General features: G+C 34.5%; 1 protein-coding gene across 2 annotated transcripts in view; it reads right to left on the minus strand.

The window, feature by feature from the left end:
* Positions 1-7,858: 7,858 nt before the first annotated feature.
* The window catches only part of CHD1 (chromodomain helicase DNA binding protein 1), a 72,893-nt gene continuing 53,648 nt past the window's right edge, over positions 7,859-27,103 (minus strand). The window contains exons 28-36 of one of the 2 annotated variants that reach the window (XM_021717251.1): positions 25,770-25,892; positions 24,884-25,012; positions 24,152-24,415; positions 23,633-23,773; positions 17,484-17,662; positions 13,113-13,209; positions 11,444-11,495; positions 10,659-10,869; positions 7,859-9,395 (exon numbers count right to left, since the gene is read on the minus strand). In XM_021717251.1, coding sequence (XP_021572926.1) covers positions 9,050-9,395; positions 10,659-10,869; positions 11,444-11,495; positions 13,113-13,209; positions 17,484-17,662; positions 23,633-23,773; positions 24,152-24,415; positions 24,884-25,012; positions 25,770-25,892 — 1,542 coding nt within the window. In that variant the 3' untranslated portion in view covers positions 7,859-9,049. The remainder of the gene's footprint in view (positions 9,396-10,658; positions 10,870-11,443; positions 11,496-13,112; positions 13,210-17,483; positions 17,663-23,632; positions 23,774-24,151; positions 24,416-24,883; positions 25,013-25,769; positions 25,893-27,103) is intronic. The other variant, XM_008067367.2, reaches the window with a different exon arrangement.

Consider the following 27,103-nt stretch of genomic DNA (forward strand, 5'->3'; position numbering starts at 1 on the left):
ACAGCTGCTTCTAAAAATGATAGTCTTTGATTTGTGTATTTGGGATAACCCTAGAGATATTGTGAAATTACCTTGTTCCAATGTTTTCAGTGCTTTGTTACATGGTGGTTCAACAACTCACATCTGTAATTCATTTACACCACCTATATTAACTAACAAAGACAAACTGCAAAAAAAAAAGTCAATTTATTCCCATAGTTTTAAATCAAATGTCCCATTTGGGAATTGATTCTTCAATTCTTTGATTTTTGAAAATATAGTTTTATGGTAATTACTTTGATTTCTAAAGACAGTTTTTAGCATGAGAAAATGTTCTTTATAAGTGAATTTTCCAAAGGCTAACAGCAAATAAAATCACACATTTGTGGAATTATTCACTGAGAAATATTAAGACTATCTAGAGGAACTATAACACTAGCCCGCCTCTCTCCATCCCCCCAAAATAGCCAGTTGGTCTTCTCTGCTGAGGAAGAATTTTTTTCTGTAGATGACATGTATAAATCACTTATTTGTTCCTCTCTTTAGCAAAAATTACAACTCCATACAGCCACACAATACAACAGATCAGTGCACTGTGTACAACTCTTCAAGCAAAGCATTGAGTTATCTCTGATTCAAATCAAAAAACTCTTAGAACCCACATTTCGAATTACTTCTGTGGCAGGTTGCATTATAACTCTTTAGCACAAAGTGAGCCTTGGTGAATGATGTGTTGAATATACATAAGATCCTACTCTTTGTAAAAATTTGTCTTTTTGGACCTATTCTGGCAATCATTCAGAGGATTCCATGAACACAGTAGTCTCTAGTCATACTTAATTTTGACCAGTGTGCATTTAACTTTTCAAGACTGCTCTCAATGCAGCATCCATGAAGCAATAATTAGAACAGTCTAATTATGATTGGGTTTTGTCCTGCTACGTTGTCTCTATAGATTTTGGTTATCCGACCATTTGAGAGATTTTGTGATTTTCTGGTATAATTTAATAAGCCCTTTGTTGAAACCGTTAGCATGAATTCTGTTGTTGGTAAGTAAGAACTCTGACCAATACTGAAAATGATTGCAGGCATCATATCTTCACAAAATCCAAACCTGAGTTTGGTTATCTGAAAGTGGGAAGGCAGTGAAGATGTAATAGGAAATAATGGGACACTGAATAGGAAATAATGGGACACTGAATAGGAAATAATGGGACACTGTGGTCTGAGGAACAGTGACAAAATCATTACCTAAATTATCCCCTGTGCTTATCTGAAATGAAAGGCCTATTAAAGATACAGCTTTGGTGGCCGGGCGTGGTGGTTCATGCCTGTAATCCCTGCACTTTGGGAAGCCAAGATGGTAAAATGGTTTGAGGCCAGGAGTTTGAGACCATCCTGGGCAACATAGCAAGACCTTTTTTTGGGGGGGTGGGGGGGAAGGGTTCTCTATTTTTAAAAATAAATAAATTATATATTTAAATATATATATACAGCTTTGAGAGAACTAGTGAAAAAAATGAAAACAACAAACATGTCTTGCAGCAATAGCACTTTTGACTACTACCAACACACATGTGCCTCTGAACCCTAATCTAATGTATATTGGCTTCAGATAAAAACTTAGATTCCTTGGAATGTACGAATCCCATGGCTTGGTGTTATAAAAAATATAAAGGAGGGTCTAGAAAATCCTTTTGTCCAGAAAAAAAGAAAGAAAAAAGTTTTTTTTGTTGTTTTTTTTTTTTTAGTAAATCAATGGACCTAGGATAAGGACAGGTAAATCAAATTAAAGGTCTCCTAATGGGCAAGTTTTAATGATTAAATAATTAATAGTATAGCTGTAGGCTGGGTTTGATGGCTCAGCCTGTAATCACAGCACTTTGGGAGGCCAAGTGAGTGGATGGCCTGAGCCCGTGGGTTTAAGACCAACCCGGGCAACTTGGCGAGACCTCATCTCTACAATAAATAAAAAATTAGCCAGGCATGGTAGCGTGTGCCTGTAGTTCTGGCTACTTGGAAGGCTGAGGCGGGACTGCCAGAGCCCAGCAGGCCGACGCTGGGGTGGCTGTGAGTGTGCCACTGCACTCCAGCCTGGCTGACAGAGTAGACTCCAATTCAAAAAAAATGGTATAGATGTAATGCAACAGCAGAATGAAAATAATAGAACTTTTAATTTATTTCAATAAATAGGGGAGTGGCCGGGTGCAATGGCTCACATCTGTAATCCCAGCACTTTGGGAGGCTGAGGTGGGAAGATCACTTGAGACCTGGACAACATAGTGAGAATCTAGCTCTACAAAAAAAGAAATAATTTAAAATAAACTAATAGGAGTGTGTGTGTGTGCATTCATATGTCCCTATGTATATGAAAGTGTTTCAGTTCTGTAACAAATCACCCCTCTCCAAAACTCGGTGGCTTAAAACAATAATCATGATTTACTGTTTACAATTTTGCAACTTGGGCTAAGTTCAACTGGTATGGTCCATTTCTGCTCCATCTGATGTGGCTGGAACAGTCAAACAAGGGCTGGAGGATTCTAGTTGACTTGACTCATATCTGATGCTTCAGCTGGGGTAACTGAAATGGCTTGAGGCTGCCTGGGCCTTCTCTCTCCACAGGGGTCTCTCATAATGTATTTGTCTACCTCAAATTCCTTTACACAGTGGGGAAAACAGGGAGAAAATGGAAGCTGCAACATCTTTTAAGGCCTGGGTTCAGAAGTTACTCAGTAAAGTTCTGACTACATTCATCAAAGCGAGTTACAGGACCATCCCAAATTCAATAGGAAAAATAGACTCCATCTCTTAATTATAGATAACAGTGTGTTTATACAGGGTATTTGTCTACCTCAAATTCCTTTACACAGTGGGGAAAACAGGGAGAAAATGGAAGCTGCAACATCTTTTAAGGCCTGGGTCCAGAAGTTACTCAGTAAAGTTCTGACTACATTCATCAAAGCGAGTTACAGGACCATCCCAAATTCAACAGGAAAAATAGACTCCATCTCTTAATTATAGATAACAGTGTGCTTATACAGGGCTGAGAGGAATTATTGGGGTCCAGCTTTGCAGACAATCTATCATAACCTGCCTTCTGGCTACAATTCATGCCCTTTTGCCCCACAGCAGCCCATACAAAATACACTCACTCCTTCCCAAGACCCCCAAAGTTTCATTCATTTTTGATGTCAGGCTCGAAGACCAAATATCATCTGATTACAGACCTGGATGTGAATGAAACTCCTCAGGTATTGCTCCTCTTGTTCTGAAGACCTGTGAAGTGAAATGAAGTAAGTTTTTGCATCTTGGACATCCAATATGCAATGGTGAGACAGAGTTAAACTGATGCAGTAGATACTCCCATTAAAAAGGGAGAGAAATGACTGGGCATGGTGGCTCATGTCTGTAATCCCAACACTTTGGGAAGCCAAGGAGGAAGGAACAGTTGAGCTCAAAAGTTCAAGACCAGCCTGAGAAACATAGCAAGACCTTGTCTGTACAAAAAAACAAAAGCACAACTCTCTGGCTGTGGTGGCACACACCTATAGTCCCAGCTTCTTGGGAGGTTGTGATGAACCATGATTGTGCTACTGCACTCCAGCCTGGGCAAGAGTGAGACCCAGACTCATGGGGTGGGGAGGGAAGTGGGGAGAAATGGAACCAACTAGTCCATAGCATTTCTGAAATCCATCTGTACATTATCACCAATATCCCCAACTCTGGGGTGGAGTGAAGGAGAAAGTAGTGTTCCATCATTAGGGTCTAGCTCCCAATGCTTTTCTCTGTAGCTTTTAGCTTTGCCCAGAATCTTGGCCTGATTCTCTAAGTTCTCTTTCCTGTAAGATATTGCAGTATCTTATAAAACATGCCAGTTAAAGAAGAAAGAACATATTTCTGCAGTTCAATAGTTTTCTCAGTTGTCTTCCCACCCATGAAAACTTGGAAACCTTTGTCAGGTACGGTGGTGCAGACTTGTAGTCTCAGCTACTTGAGAGGCTGAATCAGGAAGACTGCCTGTCTTGGAGTGTGAATCTAGCCTGGGCAACATAGCAGTATCAGTGCCTTTAAAAAAAAAACTTGGGGACTAGAGGCCTATTTTTCATTTGAACAATTTCTGTCCATTTTAATCCAAGTAAGTGGAGATTTCAGCCATATAATTCTTTTAAATAGTTTGTGAGATTTTTATCAGTCATATTGGGATTGATGTCCCAAAAGACACATCCATAATTCTGAGAGACTTCTTTCTACTTTGGACATGTCAGGTTGCTGTGTGACTGCTCCTAAACATAACTTTTATATCGCTATGGCAGTGTTGCCAAACACTTCACCCCTCATAGCAATTTCCTCATTGCTGTTCCATGTCCATTGTTCACTACTCCTTTAGCTTTTGCTGTCTGTCCCCTTGCTGCTTTTCCAGTCTCCACCTGCTGCTCAGTCATAAAAAGCTAATGTCACAGTTTTTTGGTTTTTTTTTTAAGCAGCATTTTACTTCTAGGTACAAATGTTTGTTATAAAATACTGTGTTAAAATATTCTAAACTTACCTTAAAACAACCATTATTTAATTACTTCTCATTTTCCTACAATGTGATCTAGGTGTAGCAGGGATGACACATCAGGTTCCAGTAATGTCAACAGGAGTAACTTGACCATACGGGGGTAAGCCCAGGATGTCCATTCTCCACCCCTCCCCCATGTCACCATTATATAGGAGGTGCTACATTTAATGCAGTAAGGCAAGAAAAAAATAAACATACAGATTACAAAGAAGGAATTAAAGTTGTTTTTGTTTGCAGACATGATCATATGTATAGAAAAAACTAAGGTACAAATAACTTTTTCACATAAGACATAATCTAGAAAATCTCAACGAACCTAGAACAAAACCATTAGAACCAATTAGTGCATGTTGCAGGGTCAGAGGGCACCAGGTCAAACAGTCAAATCCAAAATATAAGCACTTAAAAATTGAAATTAAGGAAACACTTAAATAGCATGAAAATATGAATCACTACCCAGAGATATATCTAACAATATATGTTTACAATCTGCACACTGAAAACTTGCAACATGCTGAGAGAAATGAAAAGATCCAAATAATGGAGAGATATTTTGTGTCCATTGAGTAGGAAGTTTGATATTGTTAAATTTTCAGTATTTCCCAAATTGATTACATATTCAATGCAATCTCGATTAAAATTGTAGCATACTTTTTGATAGAAATTGACAAGTTTTACTATAACATGGTGGAAAGGCAAAGAAATTTAGAAAAGTCAAAAAATTGTACTTTGAGACACACAAAAAAAGATAGTCAAGTTCTTTAAAAAGAACAAAATAGACTCATACTTCCTGATTGTATGATTTATTATAAACTATAGTAATCAAGATAGAACAGAAATATGATGAGACAGAATAGAGAGCCTGGAAACAAGACTCACACATATATATGAACAACTGATTTTGAAAACAGCCAAATAAGCTGGGTGAGGTGGCGCACACTTGTAGTCCCAGCTACTCAAGAGGTTGAGGCAGGATTGCTTTGAGCCCAGGGGTTTGAGACTAGCCTGGGCAATATGAGATATGACTCAAAAGAAAAAAAATAAAACAGGAATTCAGTTGAAAAAGGATAAACATTTTAACAAATGATGCTGACAAAAATTGGATGTACATAACCAAGCAATAACAAAACAAAAACAACTATGTCAACTCAAAATGAATCACAAATTTAAAATGTAATTCTTAAAAACATAATCCTTCTAGAGGAAATCACAGGGAAAGAAAAATTTGAGTCAGGATCTTTGTTGCCCAGGCTGAGTGCAGTGACACAATCATGGCTCACTGCAGCCTTAGCCTTGACCTCCTGAGCTCAGGTGATCCTTCCACCTCAGCCTCCCAAGTAGCTGGGACTACAGGCATGCGCCCTACAGTTGGCTCATTTTTTTGTTTTTGTGGAGACGAGGTCTTGTTTTGTTGCCCAGTTTGGTTTTGAACTCCTAGGCTCAAGGAATCCTCACCTCAGCCACCCAAAGTATAGGGATTATGGCGTGAGCCACCACATGTGGTCTCTTTTTGTTTGTATTTTTAAATTAAGTCTTGAATTTAAGTAATATATATTTATTAGAGGTATCTATATTAATATGCTTTTATATACCAATTCAGAAACTTTAAAAATATTTTTGCATTGCTTCATATAAAGCCGGGAAAGCCTTAAATATTAGTTGCTTTTTCAAACCCAGTTCAAACCTGCTGTTATTTATAAAGTTATGAGTTAATTTATGGTCCAAACATCTTTTTTAAGCCAAAAATATAGACATAAGAATAATGCCATTTACTCCTAGAGCATATTTTTTATAAATCTCACGAAAGTGGTCTCCTGTGTAGATCAATTAGCATATAACCTGCTCAACCCTTATCATTATATAACTACAGAAAACATTACAAAAAAGAGAAATTATATACGTAACCTACACTATACAAAATTGTAAAGGTTCTCACTTTAAGCCACTCACTCCGAAATTTATTAAATTATTCATCTTCCAGTCTGAAAACTTATTTCTAACACACCCTAAACAAAGACCATTTTCTTTATAAGCAAACAGGCCATTGCTTTTAGTAAGAATCATTTATTGTATATTATTAAAGTAGAGGGTTAATTGGTACAGTACTATGCATAATCTTTGAAAAATTAAACATAACTGGATAAAAATAGCAAAGCAGAATGAGCATGTGAAAGACAAAAAATAAGCATATCTTATAAAGAATGTTCCCTATGCACTAATATTCTTCTCCATTGTCTTAAATATGTGGCTTCTTTTCTACATAATTGCTGACTTGTAAATAATGAACATACTTTGTCAATTAATAAATGTTACATACAGTTTTAGATTTTTTATTCAACTCAGCTAATTAGATGACTGAAATATTCAAAGGTGGCACTATTAAAAAAAAAAGTTAGAGCCCATTCCCTTGCCTCAAAAGGTTAAATAGCATTCTATGAAATTTGCACAATGGAATATAATGCAAATGTCCCAGGTATAAAGTGATAAATTTTAAAATGCCAGCCTTGATTCATTTGCTGTGGTAATATGACTTCATCAAGCATTATGATTTTTAGTCAAATTCTATCTTGTGGGATAATCATTTATATTAAATGTGAAAAAAATTTCAAAATGTATACCAGCAGTAAGTTCCTTCAACATATCAATTTCATGTTTAATTATAAATTAGATGTTTAAAAAATTGAGATATTCCCTCACGTTATCTCATATACCAGCAAAGAAGCAGATCGTTATTCTTCAGGATAACTTTATCTAAAAGAGAAAACACTGCCTTTTTTAAAAAAAAAAAAAGAGAAAAAAAAGAAAAGCTTTATTTTGCACACATAGTATACATTTTAGACCTAATTGGATAAAAAGAAAAAATGTTTAAAAGTACATCTATGGACAAATTTCTGTAGATTGCTCCCACAGCTAATCAATAGGGACATGTACAGGAATATATCCACATACTTACTATTTGTCAAAGTTAAGATTCAAATTTGTTACATCATAGCATACATCCAAGAACGTGTGCCACATGATTTAAACATTCCCAGAGAATGTAACAAAATAAAAATCTGTGAATAAATATAAGGCATCCTAAAGCAATACCTACAGGAAGCCAAGAATCCAAAAAAATATTTTTATGACCTATGTTTTACTTCATAGAAAGATTCATATAGTCTCCAAAATAGATTTAGTCGTAGTGCTACAAATCACCAATATCCAACCGCTTACCAAAATATTCTTTTTCTGGCAGCAAAATGTTATTTAAAAAAAAAAAAAGATTAAGTGCTTGAGGGAAAAAGAATGCAGCAGAAAATTACAGGAGCCCACATATCCTTTTTCTTAAATTTAATTTGTCATATATAAGGTTTTTATATACAATCAGTGTGCATTGTAACAGTTTATATTAAAAGTCAATCAAGTTTATCTAAAATGTTAACCTGGCTGCATAGCACATTTGACATTATTGCCCACATGAAAAGGGAAAACAAATGGATTTACAATAACTTTTGGCCATTTTGGATTCTGAAAGTGTTCATACACCTACCTTTTAAACCAAATGCATCTGAAAAAAAAAGTTTCCAGAGCATGCAGTTTAGATTTTACATATTATCTCACCATTTTTTAAAACTACAAACACAATACTGACTAAAAAAAAGTGGGTGGGGTTGAGTGGGGGAATAACGTGTCTAATAAAATATTCAATATAAAAAGAGGACTAATGGAATTAAGTGGCCCCTTTCCCCATTTTTACATTCTAAACAATGGTTCCATCAAGACAAATCATTAAAAAGTGTTATTACACTGATTTTTTTTTTTTAAATAAGAAGGCCTGAGTTGGTAGGGAAAGGAACAGTCAAAAAAAGCCTGAGAAGGGGGAGGAAGTAAGGAAAGTTCATTTAATCTATTTACAATAATTTACAGCCATTTTTCTTTTGTAAAAAGGCATAATATAGATCACAAACAGGAAACTCCTGGCTATTTTACAGATATAAGTACAGAATTTAAATATTCAAGCTTGTGATGAAAAGCGGCAAGGTGGTCGCAGTGTACAATGTAAACAAGTAGCTTTGGAAAGTGAACAAAGTCCTTGAGTGTTTTTCTTTATTAAGAAAGAACTCTCTTTCATTCCTTCCTGAAACATGATCACAGGTCAGAGTAAAGTTCATATATAAACAATTTAAATGAAGGTCAGTTTAAAATCACTGACTTAAAAAACAGTTTTATCCAGCCTACATGGGAGGGCAGTGTTGAGGTCCCTGTAATAGTAAACATTTTCCATTTCTTTAAAAAAGAAAAAAAAAAAGTACTACAATATTTGTAGTACAGTGCAGCATAATCCTTAAATATAAAAATATTTTCTCTTCTGTTGGGATAATAGACCTTGCATCCTGGAAAGAAGTAACAATACTGCTACTGATAGAAGATCTGTTTATATCTTTCAAGTCATGTAAGGCAATTACTGTGTTGGTTATGATATATGGCTAAAAGTAAAGTCCAGAAAGACAAAGATATCAGTTTTTGTTATGTTTTCCGACTACTCCAGGTATGCTCAGGTGTACTTTTGTGTTCAATTGAATGTTCAAATGGAGATCTGGAGCCATAAGGAGACCTCTGATCTAGTGGTGACCTAGGGCCACTACTGGAAGCTCTGTGGTCCATTTGCCAATCTGAGTGATACCTATAATCCCTGGAAGATTTATGGTGTGTATATTCAGAACTTGACCGGTGGTCTGAATGTAACCGATGATCTGAATGAGAACGATGATCAGAATGAGATCTATCTTTTAAACTTCCTTCCAAATTTGACCTGTGATCTCTACTCCTGTGATCATCCAGTTTTCTGTGTTTCTCTCTGTCACTGTAATACCTAATAAAAAGCAATTGAAAATTTTAGTCATATTAATAATGCAAATGAAAATGTTTCCAAATAAAATCTTATTAAAAAATACAAATACATTAAAACATACTTTTAATTGTAACAAGTTAAGTGCTTTATTACAAAACTTCTTAAATATCTCTTGGAAAAATTATTTGATTCATAAAACTAACGTGAACCATACAGAGTACCTCAGCATCTAATTTCACACCCTGTTTTAGAGAAGTAGCAGATTTTTATTTTATGCATCATTTATATTAATGCATCATAATTGTCTAGAAGTTGAAATTAAGATAATTACAACTATCAAGAAAATCCTTGAGATCAGAGGATCTGAATCCCCAAGCAGGTAAAAATTTTTAAAATGCTAGAATGCAGTCTAGGAAATCATCTACAAAGGAAAATTTTCACTGGTTGGTGATGCTTATTGAAAGCTTCCTCAAGTTTGACTAGTTATAAAAGACTTGACAAGTGTATCATCATTGAGAAGTTTACTCAATACGGAAATGTGGCAGTTTGCTAGAAAATAAACTCAGAAGTTTAGTGAAAAGCAATCTCTAAAATGGTTGCCTTTTCCAAAATGAAATACACTGACCATAATGGGTTTTTGTTGACTAATGGTCCTTACTACAAACAAATGTAAATTATATGCAATAGGCCTGTTAAATTACAAATATATGTTACTATAAAAATGACTTTTCCTTTTCATTATTCAATCCTTTCTAATAATACGAGCCATTCTACAATTAATGTGTTTGCAATGTGACAGAGGTTCTCAGAGAAGAAATTACCATCACAGTGAGCACAACTAAAATACAAAGACTGTCTTCTCATTTTCTTGTTTCAAATCTTTACTTTTATTCTTATAACTTTTGAGTTTACTTTTAGGGATGATTCTATCAAGCTTTTATTTTACCCAACTGTTATATTTTGAAGAGTAGTTGAGCCAATATTCTGCAAAGTCAACAATGACTTCCACAACGTAATAGCACTCCCTACATTAACTTTCTTATTACATATTTTGATTTCAATTTTATAATTCAAAAGCCATTTCATAGAGAAATTTAGTTCGCATTATTAACAAAGAATACTATGCATCAATTTTTCTTAATTATAAGCCATTACCTTTATTTCACAAGACTTGTTTTGATTGCATGAAGATTTAATTGACTGATAGGTCAAATATATTAAACATAATCAAAAGAAGAAAGACATGTATACAAGCAAAAATTTGAAAGTGACTATCAAGTTTACCTGCTGTCTTGCTTGTAGTGATCCCAATCACGATGATCTTTACCATTACTAAAAGAAGAATAGGGTCTTTTCCTGGAATCACTTTTTTTGTAAGAATCTCCCTGATGTCGATCTTTATGATGATCATGGTACTGAGATAAGTGTCTATCAGAGGAATAACTGTCTCTGCTGCTATCATCGTGATTTGTATTCTCTTTTAATCTTTCCACATCTGTTAGATTAAAAAGTCCAACTTTTATTAATGACTTAAAAAAATATGTGGCAAAACTTTGTTGCTAGATACCAAGAACTCCTGCCAAAACAAAATCAATTTCCAAATACAGGCAGCTAAATAAAGCATTTAGAAATGACCTATAAGAACAACAATAACGCTTAAAAAAAAAAATCACTTAGTTCTAAAATGTGAAAAATCACAACTGAAAAATAAGGGGCCCATTCTCTTCTTAGAAGATACTTCTGTGACACTCGTACAGAAAAATGGTTATTCCAAATGACATAAAAAAGAATATTTGTTCATTTTAAAAATTCTTCTACAATTTCTAGAAACTGGCAAAAGGTTGATTTACAGAAAGGACAATAAGCTAAAATAGATTATTATTTAAGACAACACATTTTATATGCTGATATATGTATGTATTAATGTTACAGTATCTTCTAAATATAAAGGCATTTCTAAATAAAAACAACTTATGAACCCTTTTTATAATTTAGTTTTAGCTAAAACAAAACCAAATAAAAAATTTTTAAAAATTTATTTTCCAAAACAAGCAGTAAGGCTTACTTACCTGGATTTCTAATCACATGAGCATTCAAGGTACTATTCTGATCACTGTTCTGCTAAAATAAAAGTACATATGTAAGAATCTTTTAAGTGACTTAATTATGCTTACAAAACAGTGGGAAAAGAAAATCTTGAGTGAAAAAAGTCTACACATAAGACATCAGAATGTTTATATACATTTACAGATCTCCTTTTTAAAGAAAGTATAAACTACTTGTCCCCCATTTAAAAAAAAAAACTAACTTTAAATAATCGGACTTAACAAAAAGTAGCCAAAATACTATTGAGAGTTCCCATATACCCTTTACCTAGCATCTTCTAATGCAATATCTTACATAATATCTGTATTTATATAGTGTATATATATATATATATAAAATATCTTTATCTTCTAGCTATATAATCTATAGCCACAATATAATGATCAAAACCAAGTAATTTACACTGGTACAATGCTAACAATTTAACTACAGACTTTATTCAGATTTCACATTTTCCACCAAAGTGCTTATTTTGCTCTGGAATCTAATTTGGAACCCCATATTACACTTAGCTGTCATGTCTTCTTCTGTGACATATTTCGTGATCTCATATTTCGTGATCTTAACACTCCTGAAGAGTACATTTATTTTATAGAACACCCTCAATCAGGACTTGTCTGTTATTTACTTGTGATTAGATTGAGGTTATATATTTTTTCACAAGAATTCGACAGAAGTGATGTGCCTTTCTCAGTGCACTCTGTATCAGAGGGTTCATGATGTCCATATGTTTTACTACTGATAACATGAACCTTGATTACTAGTCTAAGGTAGTGTCAGGCAAGTTTCCTTTCTATAAAGCTGTTTTCCTTTTATACTAAATAAACAACTCAAAGGCTTGGCATGGTGGCTCCAATTTAAACACTTTGGGAGACCGAGGCAGGAAGATTGCTTGAGTCCAGGAGTTTGGCACCAGTCTGGGCAACATAGCAAAAAAATAAAAAAAATTAACTGGGCATGGTGGCATGCACCTGTAATAGCAGCTACTTGGGAGGCTGAGGCAGAAAGAGCGCCTGACCCCAGAAGTTTGAGGTTATGATGAATGTGATCACACATTGAACTCTAGCCTGGGCAACAGAGCAAGACTCCAATTCAAACAAACAAACAAAAACAAACATCTCAGAGACGATCTTTAGTCTTTGCTAATATCCTGTTTTCTTCCCAACTAATTTTAGCTTTGGCTTTAAATAATCTTGCCTGCAGCCGGGCTCGGTGGCTCAGCCTGTAATCCCGTGCCTTTGGGAGGCTGAGGTGAGTGGATTGCCTGAGCCCGTGGGTTCGAGACCCGCCTGGGCAGCGAGACCTCATCTCTATAATAAATAAAAAAATCAGCTGGGCATGGTAGCCCGCGCCTGTAATTCCGGCTACTTGGAAGGCTGAGGCGGAAGGATCGCCGGAGCCCAGCAGGTCGAGGCTGCGGTGGTCGGGAGCAGCCACTGCACTCCAGTCTGGGCGACCGAGTGAGACTCCAACTCAACAAAAAAAAAAAAAAATCTTGCCTGCAACTATTACTGTGGTGTTCTATTGATGATTTTCTATTTCCCTCATTCCTTCTATATATATTGACTTCTTTTGTAAAAAAACAATGTCTCATGGTTTTGATAAAGGAAAAAATTCGATGCACTAATTTACCTGAGATTCCTGCCGTTTTTTAATAGCATGCTTATATAATTTATGCAATTTTCTTGCATCAAATTCTGTAAACTTAGATACAAAAATCCACAGGTTTCTAGAGGGAAAAAAAGACAAAATTAAATTAGTCTGGTACAAAAGATTTAGCTTTTTCACAGAATCCTTTCCCTCTAGACAGAAACATACACAGCCCTCTATGGAACGAAGTCTAAGGAGATTAATTCTCATAAGTATTTTCTAGGACTTCATCTATGAATAAGACTCCAACGAAACAAAACATTAAATTTCACGTCTCTTTCATATACCTTTGTTTTATTATCTTTGCAGTAAAAAGTAGTTACAATTCTAATTTGAAATGCACCAAAAAGATGCAAATTAAATCAAGAAGGGACTCAGAGATTCATACTGCGACCCTATGTAAACACATGAGGAAGAGGTATGTTAACAGTTTGAAAGAAAATTCCATCAGACGGGCCGGGCTAAGTGGCTCAGCCTGTAATCCTAGCGCTTTGGGAGGCCGAGGTGAGTGGATTGCCTGAGCCCGCGGGTTAGAGGCCTGCCTGAGCAACTTGGCGAGACCTCATCTCTACACTAAATCAAAAAAAAAAAAAAGAAAAAAGAAAAATCTGCTGGGCGTGGTAACACGTGCCTATAATTCTGCTACTTGGAAGGCTGAGGTGGAAGGATTGCTGGAGCCCAGCGGGTGGAGGCTGCAGTGGCCAGGACCTGCACTCCAACTCAAAAAAAAAAATAAAAAAAGGAAAGGAAAATTCCACCAGACAATATGGATTAAGCTTGTAAAAAAAAAATGTCCAAATAAGCTAGGTGCAGTGACTCATGCCTGTAATTCCAACACTTGGAGAGGCTAAGGTGTGAGGATTGCTTGTTGTCAGGAGTTTGAGACCAGCAACACAGGGAGACTCAATCTCCATTTTAAAAAAAAAATTGTCCTAAATAATGCATTAAAAGTTAACTGTAATTTTATAGTGGTAATGTAATGGCCCCAAGAGTAATGTGACCAGACACCATAAACCAAGTACAGCATGGTATCTCTAGGCCTCTCTTCCAATTACAACTCAAGCATTAATAATTAATCATAGATTGTGGTAATTATTCCACAACGTGTGTGTGCGTATGTATGTATATAATGTATATATCAAATCACTAAATTGTATACCTTAAACATATACTATTTTCAATCGTCAAATATACCTCAGGGAAAAAGCAAAAAAATTCTAAGTTATGATAGTGGTCCCCAGAAGAAACAAATATACACAAATTTTATAAGTGCTTTGGAGAGAAAACGAATTGAATGATATTAAGTGAACTGAAATCCACAGAAGAAAATTCATCTAGCCCTTGGCTGAATTTACAGACATTCTCTAATACATCTATATTCTACAGTTAGCTCATTTGAATAAAAGGCAGAAAGTTAATAAACTGTTCTTTTTGTTCATAATTAAATTCTTTCTGAAAATATATTTTCCCTTACAAAAACCTAGTCATGAATCAGATTCTGGCCTTCATTATATCACCCACACAACTATCTGATCTTGAGCAGATCACCTGAACCGGACTAGCTTTAGCATTTACACAAACCAACTAAGAATTAGTGCCTCTTTTAAAAAGTTCAGATCCTAGATATTTACTTTGTCATACCTCAATTCCAGCCCTATAAAATTCTTCACATGAATCAGTTGTTTTCTTTTTAAAAATGGAACAGTAATAACTGTTCAGATTTCCTAAAAGTAATACTATTAAAAGGTTTAGTTAGAATATAGCATATTTGACAGACAAATGAAATGCAAATAAACATTCTATTACTTTGGCCATCACTTTACACAGTGATTTTTAAATAAAAATTATTGTTGCATTTCAAACAATTTGATAAAAAATATATAGAGAAAAACATCTATAAGCAATAAATAAAGCAGATAATTATAGTTACTGTAAAAACTTGTTTGAGGTCAGCTGTTCTATAATTATGGCTCAAGTCTCTATAATTATGGGTGATGTCTGTATCTTCTTTCATTATGTAAAACCAGTAACTGTACTTGAGGAAAGAGGGGGAGTCACCCGTTCAATGTTAGGTCTTAATATAAGTACTCTTTTTCTTGTTTCCGTCTTTATAAATATATTTCTCTAGACAGCACTCAGGTTAGAGTAAAAGCTAATTTACTTATGGAATATTTCTCAGTAGGAGTCTTGCTGTTCCCCCACCTCTTTTTTAAGGGAATTTGGTATAAGTAGAAACAGTGGCAACAGGAATGAACACCAAGGAATATAAAATTAAGGTGGCTAAGAACTAAACAGGAGAAAAACAAAAAGATAATCTACCCAACTAAGCAAGAAGAGTAAGGTCAGAGCATGGGCTTTGGGAGGTAAAGTGACAGAACACAATGAAAAAGTCTCCTGTCTATTAATCTCTCTTCTTCCAAGGACTCCTCCACCCTTTCTAATAACAGACCAAATCTGAAATAGCATTCATTTGTATTGGACCCTGTGTAATTTCAGTAAGATGTACCTTATTTCTAAGGTTGCCACCTCAAAAACCTAGACTCTATAAGGCTTAAAAAAATTATTATGTAGTATACAACTAAATATTTTCCCTCAGTAATCCTTCAAAAATGATTATAACCCATTCTTGCCAAAAATCATTATTACACAAGAAACCAGGCTTTCAAATTTCATAGCCCTAGTGACAAGTAAAGGACAGGCAGAAGCCAAGCATTTTTACACTAAAGAAATAGGAAAGAGGGCAAGGCATGATGGCTCACACTTGTAATCTCAGCATTTAGGAAGTCAGGGTGAGAGGCTTGATTGAGCCCAGGAGTTTAAAACCAGACTATGCAACAAACTAAGACCTTGTCTCTACAAAAAAAAAATCAAAAGAAAAAGAAAAAAATTTGGTTGGGCATGGTGGCATGCACCTGTAGTCCCAGCTGCTGACTGCTTGAGGCCAGGAGTTTGAGACTGTGGTGAGCTGGTATTGTACCACTATACTCTAGTCTGGGTAAAACAAAGTGAGATCCTGACTCAGGGAGGAAAAAAAAAAAGAAAAAAAAGAAAATAATGTTAATATAGTCCTTTAAATCAGTTGCATTTAGCTTTAAGAATAATTCACCATGCTATCTTATTTTCCTAATTTTATAACAGATAAGAACAGTCTAGAATAAATTTGGAAGTCGCTGACATAAAAAATATTTAATTTTGTAACTTTAAAATGATGAAGCACTTGGCTATATTTCCATTTAAGCCTAATATATATGACTGAACTTTATTATATTCCTGCTCTGTAGTTCCACACTTCGGGGATCATCACATGAGCTGAAAGAGTTTGAGGATGGAATAATTCTATGATATTAAAAGATAGCTCTCTCTCTCTCTATATATATATATATATATATCGCCAGTATATATACTCAAACTATAAATAAAAGAATAAGCCAGACATCACAAATATGGTAATTTAGGATTATTGTTGCTAATTTCCCATAATGTAATCAAACTTATCATATACTAATTGAAAAATATGTAGTATCTTACAGTTTATAAAGGGTTTGAAGGACAGATGTTATCATTTAGAGATGACAATACTAGGACTCAGAGATACTGGTATCTGTTCAACATAACAAAGCCAAGATGGGAACTGAGTGCCTCTTCTGATGCCAACTCCAAAAATCACTTCCGTGGCTTTACAAGCCCGTGATTTCAGGTCATACATGGCTCAGTTTTTACTACTTACAAGCCTAGTGATCACAATCTACTGCCTAGCTTTTTCTAAATGTGTCCTGGCTAAGTTTAAAAAGAAAGGGGAAAAGGACAGGATTTTTTTTTAATCCTTAATAATTACCACTCCTCGAGAAATACACTACTTTTTTTTTTGTTTTGATATGTAGCTGCACTGCATATAGCAAAGTACTCAGGAGACTAACAAATTGGTATCAGTGACTAATATTTGCCCATTTTATTTTTTCCAACTAGTAGTTTGGCTTAACACTGATCTGGATCTGGTGATCTTTAAGTGAGGTGATTTATAACAATTTTGGGGGCTTACCAATTTGAAAATATATTACTGGGAATAATTAGGTGAATTGTAAAGACTTTTAAAAATAAAATGCAACTTGCATTTTAGTGGACCAGCTTTCACTATTTAAAGGCAGAGATGTCACCTGAAGCATATCATGATACATAATTAAGTAACTTCATAAATAAAATGCTTTAAAGTTGAAGGAAAAAAATTTAAAATATCATTCTCAGGTAAAACATTTTGTTACCTAAATTTCAGAAGTAGATAAATAATCTGAACTAAAAAACACAGATGGATACACAATTATAAACTTAACACTTTCTGAAAAATATATCACCTACTTTCTCCATTGCTTAATTTGTTCAGGATTTGTATACTCTTTCAGACACTCTGTGATATGGTCTCCAATTTTTATTAAACATTGTCTAGTATGTTCCAGTTGTTCTCTTTCTGAAAGGCCTTTCTCAGGCCTATCAAGCTGCTTCAATGCTGCTTTGACAGGCCTCATTCTTTCTTTACACTTGAAAATGAGAAAATAAGAATAGAAATATATGCATTAAAAACTTGAATTCAATGTGATCTACCACTTTCGATAATATTTACTTACATGAGTAGCATTACAATACTGGTGGTGTAACAATCAATTAAATTTCACCTCACAGCTTACACACACACACACACACACCCCTACCTATCATCTAATTAGGGTTCTTACCTCTTTGGATTTTTTTCAGGAAAGCAAGGTTTTCCATTATTTAAGATAGTCTCTATGGAAGTAAAAGCTTTGGATCTTACTTAGCTTCTAGGCTACTTTTTATGTAAGCACACCATCCTAAGCAGTCTTAAATATAGAATATTAAAAGATAGTAAAACATATTTCAGAGTATAACTTAAATACCATATTATCCATCATAATGTAGAGTAAAATGTAAAAAAAAAATTTTATATAATAAAATATACTATCAATGCTATTAAAATCAATATAACTAGATGTATAAATTGTCTATTTTTCCTAAACCTTTGGGACAAAACAAGGAGGCTAATAATGACTTCCACTACTCTCTCCTATTTTGGGTAATTATAGAATAGAGGTTGGTTGATAGAGATCAACCTTTTCCTTAGTCTATACATTCTTGGCATACTGATAAAAGGATGACATATCAAAAACTGCATGATTTATTGCTGAAATAAGAATTACAACCTTATACCAAAATCAGAATTAAAATATTACCAAAAAGCAACCTTTAGATTAATAAATTCATAGATGTAAATGCAAATATAAATTAAAATGTAACATTACAGCCGGGCTCAGTGGCTCAGCCTGTAATCCCACGCCTTTGGGAGGCTGAGGTGAGTGGATTGCCTGAGACCGCGGGTTCGAGACTCGCCTGGGCAGCGAGACCTCATCTCTACAATAAATAAAAAAAAAAAATCAGCCGGGTGTGGTAGCGCATGCCTGTAATTCCGGCTACTCGGAAGGCTGAGGCGGAAAGATCTCCGGAGCCCAGCAGGCGAGGTTGCGGTGGCCGGGAGCGGCTGCTGCACTCCCCTCTGGGCGACCGAGTGAGACTCCAACTCAAAAAAAAAAAAAAAAAAAATGTAACATTATATTCATGAGGAGCAATTTGGTTTAGTTCCAAGAATATAAGAATGGGTCAACATCAATGTATTTAGATGATCCAATGCAATTTACATAAAATAAATCCTTGCACCACCGCTCTGAAGGACCACTCTTATTAGAAATGTCATTAGAATTCAGCCAGATCTGACGCTTTTTTAAATTAAAAAAAACTCCTTAATTTCCTTTTGAATTGCTGGTGTTATTGATAACTGTTCTTTTATGTTTCCTATCTTTTGTTCAATGTTGGTAGTTTATATTCTGCTTGAAAATAATTTAATCAATATATGTTAAGCTGAGCATGCACTATATTCTTGGTATTAATTTAGATAGGAAACAGAAAAGTAAAACAGACCCTGCCTTTATGAAACCTGGACTCTAGTATAAGATAGCCAATAAATAAGAGAGACATAATGTGTTCGATGGTGACAACTGTGGTAAAGATAAATAAAGCAAGAAAGAGCAGGGAACTTTCTGTCTTATGTAAGATTCCAAGGAAGGCAAAGATTGAACAGACATCTAAAGAAAATGAAGGAGTAAGCCATTCCAAGCAGAGGGAAGAACATGCATAAACATCCTAAATTTCTCTTTGACATATTTAAGGAACAATATGAATGCCACGGTGGCTGGAATTAAGTGAGTGAGAGAAGCGGCAGGAGATGATGATGATGAGTTAACTAGATGCTATACCTTTTAGGTTGTTAAGAATCTTTTCTGCTGAATGAGATGGAAAGTCGCTGGAGAGTGTTAAGCACAGAATTATCATGGAATGACTTTATTAAGCTCCCTGTAATAGTTATAATCACTTTGTTGCTGTGTGGAGTACAAACTGAGGTATGGGCAGGGTAGAAGCAGTTAAGAACCACTGAGGCTACTAAAATAATTCAGAAAGGAGATGGCTGTGCCATCACAAAGGAAGATCAGTGTGGTGGAGCCAACAGGATTTGTTCACTGACTGGATGTAAATAAGGGACAGAAAGAATTGATGACTAAAAACTATGCTAAAGCCTGAGGATGTTGATTAGACCAATACTTACAAAGCATTTATTAGGTGCCAGAGAGTGTGCTTGACTTTAAGTCCCTAACAATAGTATTTGTTTTATAGAAGAAAAATTTATTTTATTTTACAGAAGAAGAAACTGAAATTTAGTAACAAAATGATGTCTGTCAAACCCAGCTCTAGTTGACCTCAAATTTTGTATTCTTTCTTGACTGCTAAGTTATATTGCCATTTAGGAAGATAATCAGTGAAAGATAAGGAAAACCAAGGTGTTCAAATAAAATAAAGATGTTGAGGAGAGACTTTAAACTTTATTATAAAGCTACAATAATCAAAACAGCCTGATAATGGTACAAGAGCAGGCATACAGACTAATGGAACAGGATAGAGTTTCCAGAGCAAAACCTCAGTTTTCTCAACCAACTCATCTTTGACAAAGCCTCAACCACCAACTAATGGGGAGAGGAGAACCTATTCAATAAATGGTGCTGGGAAAACTGACTACGTGCAGAAGATTGAAAGACCTATCACGATAACAAAAATCAACCCTAAATGGATTAAAGTCCTAAATATAAAACCTCAAACTATAAGAACATGGAAAATGCAGGAGACACCCTCATGGGAATTGGAACTGGTAACCAATTCCTGATCAAAACCCCAAGGGCCCATGCCATAAAAGATAAGATAGACAAGTGGGACTTCATTAAACTGAAAAGCTTCTGCAAAGTCCAAGAAACCATCAAGAGAGCAGGGAGACAGGAGGGGAAAAAATATCTGCCAAATGTATGTCTGACAAAGGCCTTACATCTAGGATCTACAAGGAACTCAAACATGCCAAAAGGAAAAAAAACAAACAGACCCATTACAAAGTGGGCAAAGATATGAACAGATACTTCTCAAAAGAAGACATATGAACAGTCAATAGATACATAAAAAAATGCTCAACCTCACTAGTCATCAGAGAAGTACAAATTAAAACCATACTGAGATACCACCTAACTCCAGCCAGGATGGCCATCATCAAAAACTCACAAAACAACAGATGCTGGAAAGGATGCAAGGAAAAGGGAACACTTCTACACTGCTGGTGGGAGTGTAAACTAATACAACCTCCGTGAGAAACAGTTTGACAATTCCTAAAAGATCTGAAAACTGACCTACCATATGATCCCACAATCTCCCTACTGGGAATATACCTGGAGGAACTCGAATCACTCTATGAAAAAGATACCTGCACAAGTATGTTTACTGCAGCATTATTCACAATAGCAAAAAGATGGAACCAACCATGCTGCCCACTGAAAGAGGACTGGATTAAAAAAGAATGTGGTACATATGCATGATGGAATATTACGCAGTCATAAAGAAGGACAAAATAATGAACTTCACAGCAACTTGAATGAACTTAGAGAGTCTGTAATACTGAGTGATACATCACATAAACAAAGAACTGAGTATCACATGCTCTCACTCATAAGCAGACCTTGAACAATCATTGTAATACTATAAGGACTGGCAGTAGTGAGAAACTGCTCGGAGTGGGGGCGGGGGGCTAAACTCATCAACATAATGAACATTTATACACCTAACCCTGAATTGTACCACACATCTTTAAAATAAAAAAAAATTTTTTAAAAAAAGATGTTGAGAATGAAGACTGATAAATGGCCACTGAATTTCTTAATATTCAGAGCTACTCCCAAATAAAATGGAACTTCTTACATAGGGGTAAAATTCTATGCAAATCCAAAAAGTCTGGCTTCAGAGTCCACGTTTGTAAAACCATTTTATTCTTCATCCTCATAATACACAAAAATCCATACAAAGACTAATGGAGAGGAAATTCATGCATTGGACACATGAGAAATTTTTCAGCAGTTACATGGAAAAGCCAGAAGGTTAAAGAGGAAATGGGGCAAAGAAAAGAGTAAGAGTTGTAATTTCTCCTAACTCAGAAATAGAGCAGGTAGAGTAGGGAAGTACTCAAGAGTTTAATGTTTTCACCTCAAAAAAAAAACAAAACCAGATAATATCACCTCCTCCACTCCCACACAATATGGAATGGATAAGGAAGTCAATAGAAAATGGATAGGAAGGCTAGGTTAAGATCTAGTTCACAAATAGAAAGGTCATTCTTAAAAAGGAATCCTAGCCTGTGAACCTGAAAAAGACAATAAAAATGGAAGTCCCAAGATAACACATGTGGTTCAAGTAAATAAGATGAAAGACAGGAGCAAGAGCATCTTTGAACGTTCCCGATATTTCCAGAAATCAGAGAATGTCAACAGTTAAAAGTGGGAAGAACAAAAGGACTGTGGTAGGAACTATTATATTTAAGGAGTGACTTAAAGCTATATTAGAACATGTCAAGGAATCAGCAGGGAATTAATCAATGGGGTCACTAAATCAACACTCTCTAGTCAGGTGCCAAAGAGTTCTTCTTTGGAACAAGAGAGTGAGCTGGGAACCTAGAGTGACATAGTGGGTAAAAAAACATAATTTTAGAAGATGAAAATTTCTATCTTACACGTATATCATCTGATTAATACTAGTGATAAAACTGACTTAAATTTACACCCAAGTCTAACAAGTACCTGAAGTATGTTAACGGTTCAAACTAGTATAGACGATTCAGTCTAGAACTCTCTAAAGATAAAATATATGAATATATATTTGTATAAATTTGTGTACAATTAGGATATATTTATGTCATTTATGATACCTGTATCTATCAGATTATAAATGTTTCCTGCAGCTGTAACCTGTAATTAAACTGCAATGAAACTTTTATTAGCTCTAGTTCAAGCTCTGAAAATTCCATATCTGTCTCATATCACTCAGTCCCTTTTTCTCTAAAATTATCATTCCTTCCTGGTTTTGCTCTGCATTTGGACTTTTTCAGTCTTGATCAATCTGCTTAGCAAGTCTGAATTCAGGAACAACAACCTCTACCACAATCTCTACCAATTTTTGAGCTTTCTGAGCTTTTCTAAAGAGAACACTATTCTAGATAGGAAACTGTACATGTACCAATTCATCTACTCTTCATACTTACTTTCCAAACAGTAGCATTCTGACTCGAGTCGATATTATCAACCATATGTATACTGTTTCCCCACACTGCATCCTCACTATAAAGTTTTCTACAAAATTTATACTAAGTAATTTCACAGTTGAGACCATTTTATGAGTTCTTTATTATATTCAGTAGATAGACCCTTTAGAAAAAGACAAGGATGGTTTCTCCCTTACTTTGAGAAGCATAAAAGCATGACAGCATGCAACACTAACATATCTTAGACCAGAGATACTCATTCAAAGTGTGGTCCATGAACCTGTGCCATTAGGCACAGAAACTGAGTGCCAGAAACTTTTATAGCAATTTGACAGTACAATCCTATGACTACTGAATCGAGTAATAAAACATTTGGGCTTATGTTTTTTCTATCAAGTTTTCTGATTTCCCTTTTCTGGTGAAATGTTTCACTCCTATTGTATTTTCTAAAAAATACTGATCTATAAAAGCTGGGGAAAAAGACTAGTCCTTCACCACAGATAAGCAGCACTGTTTTACAAATATATATATATAATAGACTCAGGAATTAAAGTTTAAAATCCAAAAGCTGAAGGAAAAAAGTTCACTTTGCATATTCATTAAACCTCTCTCAATAAAGTCTTTATTAGAAAGATTTTTCAAGCTAATTCTAAATTTTAGACACCTTTTGAAATTTAAATCTATTACCTTTATTGATCTCAACTGCAATAATATCAAATTCAAATAGTTTTAAATTAAAAGCAGTTAATGATAAAACTACAATTTAAATAAAACATTACATAAATTAATACTAATAATCAAAAAATCTACTGCTTACAATACTGAATGTCTTCTGATCTAGCTCTTCAGATTCTTCAGATATGGGAACTGGTTCACCACTTGCAGTGATATGAACTGGAGCATCTGATGCTGAAAATTTCTTGGATCTTTCCTTACCATCAGACTTAGATTCACCCAACTGAAGAAAAAGAGAAAATAACATAAAAACAAAAAGCCAATAACAACAACAAAGGCAAAATGATTACCACTTTCAGAAAACAATTACTGTCTCATTTTACTCTACAAGTGCTCATTATCACTGAATATTTTTATCTATTTTGTTCTTTTCCCAATTTTATTTGGGGAAACCAAAAAAAAAACCTACTGTGTGATGTTACCCTGAAGGTAAGACTAAAAAGGTATTCAAACCTATGTGCTTTTCTCCTCTACTACATACCCACACATACTTTTGAATAACTCAGTTATTAAGACTAATATGGGCAGATATGCAATGAATTCTCCTAAAATATAAATATGCTGATTGTCTTTTCTAAATTTTACATTATGATTTGCATACCTTTTCTTCCTTTATGTCTTTTTCTTTCTGTTTAGCTTCTTTTACTTTGTTTTCTCTTTTTTCTTTATTATCTTTTTCCTTTATATCTTTCTTATCCTCTTTTTCTTTTATCTCCCTTTTAAGTTCTCTTTTATTCTCCTTCTCTTTTGCTTCCCTCTTTTCTTCTGGTTCCTCCTTTATACAAACATCTGGCTCAGGTTTTTCTTCACTGTCTCTTTCTGTTTTAATTTTTTTATTTGGATGTTTCACAGAAGTGATCTCATCCTAGAAAGTGCAAGTATGGCCAATGTATTACTAACCAAATTTTGACAAAAACTAGTTTTTCTTTGCATAACTATGAATTGCATGTATGTAGATTCTGAAAGAGATAACTCAGAATCCCCCTTTCTAATGATACATGCAATTTTTACTTTCCTATAAACTAAGGGAAGCTAGTCCCATTCAAATTCATAATAAAATTAAAGGAGACAGAAGCTCATTTAATTGGCAAATGTTTGAAAAGGAAGGACCCTTGCTCTAGGTGTCTAGTGATACATAATATCTATTGTATAGGTAGAATTCTGTTCTATAAATAGGCCTATGTTATGAGTTATTTAAATAAAATACACACAAAACTTCAGTTCCCAAAAGTAAAGTTTCTGTCCTTAGTTCAAATTTTAAATGTAAAGTATACAAAAATATGCCACATTTCCTTTCCACAGAAAAGGTTGCTATTCTAAAATGTATTCTTACCTTTTCATCATCTTCATCAGACTTATCTGAAGGCAGTGGAGAAGAATCACTCTTTATTTCTTCTTTAACTTTTATAGACTTCATTGCTTTATTCTTCTTAGCTCTTGCTTTTCTCCTCTTTGAACCGCCCTAAAAATAATTTTTTTTATTTTAACCAACTCAACAGATTTTTAAACACTTCATAAATATTAAGCCTAACAGCTAGAATACATGTTCCTTGTCAACACTTAATCTGTTGGTAATAAGCTGCACCAATCTTAGGAAGTCAATAATGGTGATATAACTGAATGTGAATAATAAATATTAACCAATTATAATTATGCCTTTAAAAAAAGTAGTAGAAACAAACTTTTTACTCTCTTAGATTTTATCATGTCTAATTAACTTCAGTGTTTCCAGAGACAGTACAGAAATGATTTCTAATGTTATACAGGAAGTAACTGACATTGTGGTCATAGGTCAACTTTTAAAAGTTGCTTTAAGTTTCCAATTACCTCCCCTTCTGATGTCTTTTTCCCACTTTTCAGTAAGTTGTACCATCTTTGATACTGTGTCTTAAGCTCACCAATGCCTCAAAATACAACAGTAATGCAGGTTTTACTTCTCAAAAAGTATCCTACACTCTAAACAAGTTTTCTCCCACCCTCTCGAAAACTAGAAAAAGACAGAATCCTAATTTTAAAAGATATAATTCATCAGTTTTAACATGTATGCTGAGATAATTTAAGGGAAAATTTGAATGCGGTAACATCAAATAAAACTACTTAATTACAGAAAAATCCATTTATATAAGCTCATATTGACTACAGATGTTTACTGTGGTCATGTAAACTACATTTATCTTATAAAAAGCAAAATGATTTTACACATCTGAGTTTTAACTTACTGCACCAGAAAGTCTTTGAGCTTCTTTTCTTGCAAGATCTTTACTAAGTAATTTGATGAGGTAGTCTGCCCGTGTCTGCAATTGTTTTGCTTGTGGTTTTTTATCAGGATCATCTGGAAGAATCTGAAAAAAATTTTTTTTAATTATTTTTTTCAAATTGTCTTTAATAAATAAAGAAATTTACTGGCTAAAAATTGCTTACCTATGTGGAAATATATATATCACTAAAAGTTAAAATTCTTATTATTTACAGGTATAAACAACCCAATGCAAAATATACTGTTTTGCATATCTATGCCAGAGTCAAAGATATAATTCCCCTGGGAATGAATTCTAAACAAATATGCCTTTAAAAAAAATTCATCATGTTGTTACCTTTCAAAATGAAAACAGGAAGTATGAGGTTATAAATTTATTTCAAATATATAAAAATATATTTATTATCCAGTTATTAAATGTTCATTATCCTTACCTACATATATAATGTATAAAAAATTTGGGTGTGTGTGTGTGTGTGCGTGTGTGTGTACAAAATGTAGCCCAAAATTCCTAAAATACAAGGTACCAACTTTCTAGAAGTTGACCCAAAGCATTCCTGAGAGGAAACTTTTACAGTGAGAATCTCGACTACTTATTCGATGGATAAGGCCTGTAATCCCAGTACTTTGGGAAACCGAGGTGGGACGATGACTTAAGCCAGGAGTTCGAGACCAGCCTAGGCAACATAGTGAGACCTCATCTCTGCAAAAAAAGAAGAATTAGCCGGGCATGGTGGCACACGGCTGTAATCCCAGCTACTTAGGAGACTAAGGTGGGAGAATTGCATGAGCCCAGGATATTGAGATTGCGCTGAGCCATGATCTTGCCACTGTACTCAAGTCGGGTAACAGAGTGAGACTTTGAATAAAAACAAAGAACCAAAGAAACAATACCAATATCTAAAAGTTCCCATTTGTCAGTGCAGAAGTAAAAATAAGACAAATAAGAAAATTATTCCAGTGTTTTCCATTCCAGGCAAAGAAATGATTTTAGTTAGAACAGTAGATCCAAATCACCAAAAATACTAAACACTGATGTTTAAAGAAAATTATAAGATTTGAGAAATCCTTTTTTTTGTCTTTTTTTGAATAATAAGCTAATGATGAATTGGTACGAAAATAGTTAGAAGAAATAAGATCTAGTGTTCAATAATCAGTAGGGAGATTATAGTTACTAAACAATAACCAACTGGACATTTCAAAATAGCTACTAAAAAAAAGCGACATGACTGTTCCTAGCATTAAAAAAAGAATAAATATTTAAGGTGATGAATATCGCAATCACTCTGATTTGAT

Source organism: Carlito syrichta, unplaced genomic scaffold, assembly GCF_000164805.1.
Source record: "Carlito syrichta isolate Samal-C Ts95f unplaced genomic scaffold, Tarsius_syrichta-2.0.1 Scaffold309490, whole genome shotgun sequence".
In the NCBI taxonomy this organism is placed as follows: domain Eukaryota; kingdom Metazoa; phylum Chordata; class Mammalia; order Primates; family Tarsiidae; genus Carlito; species Carlito syrichta.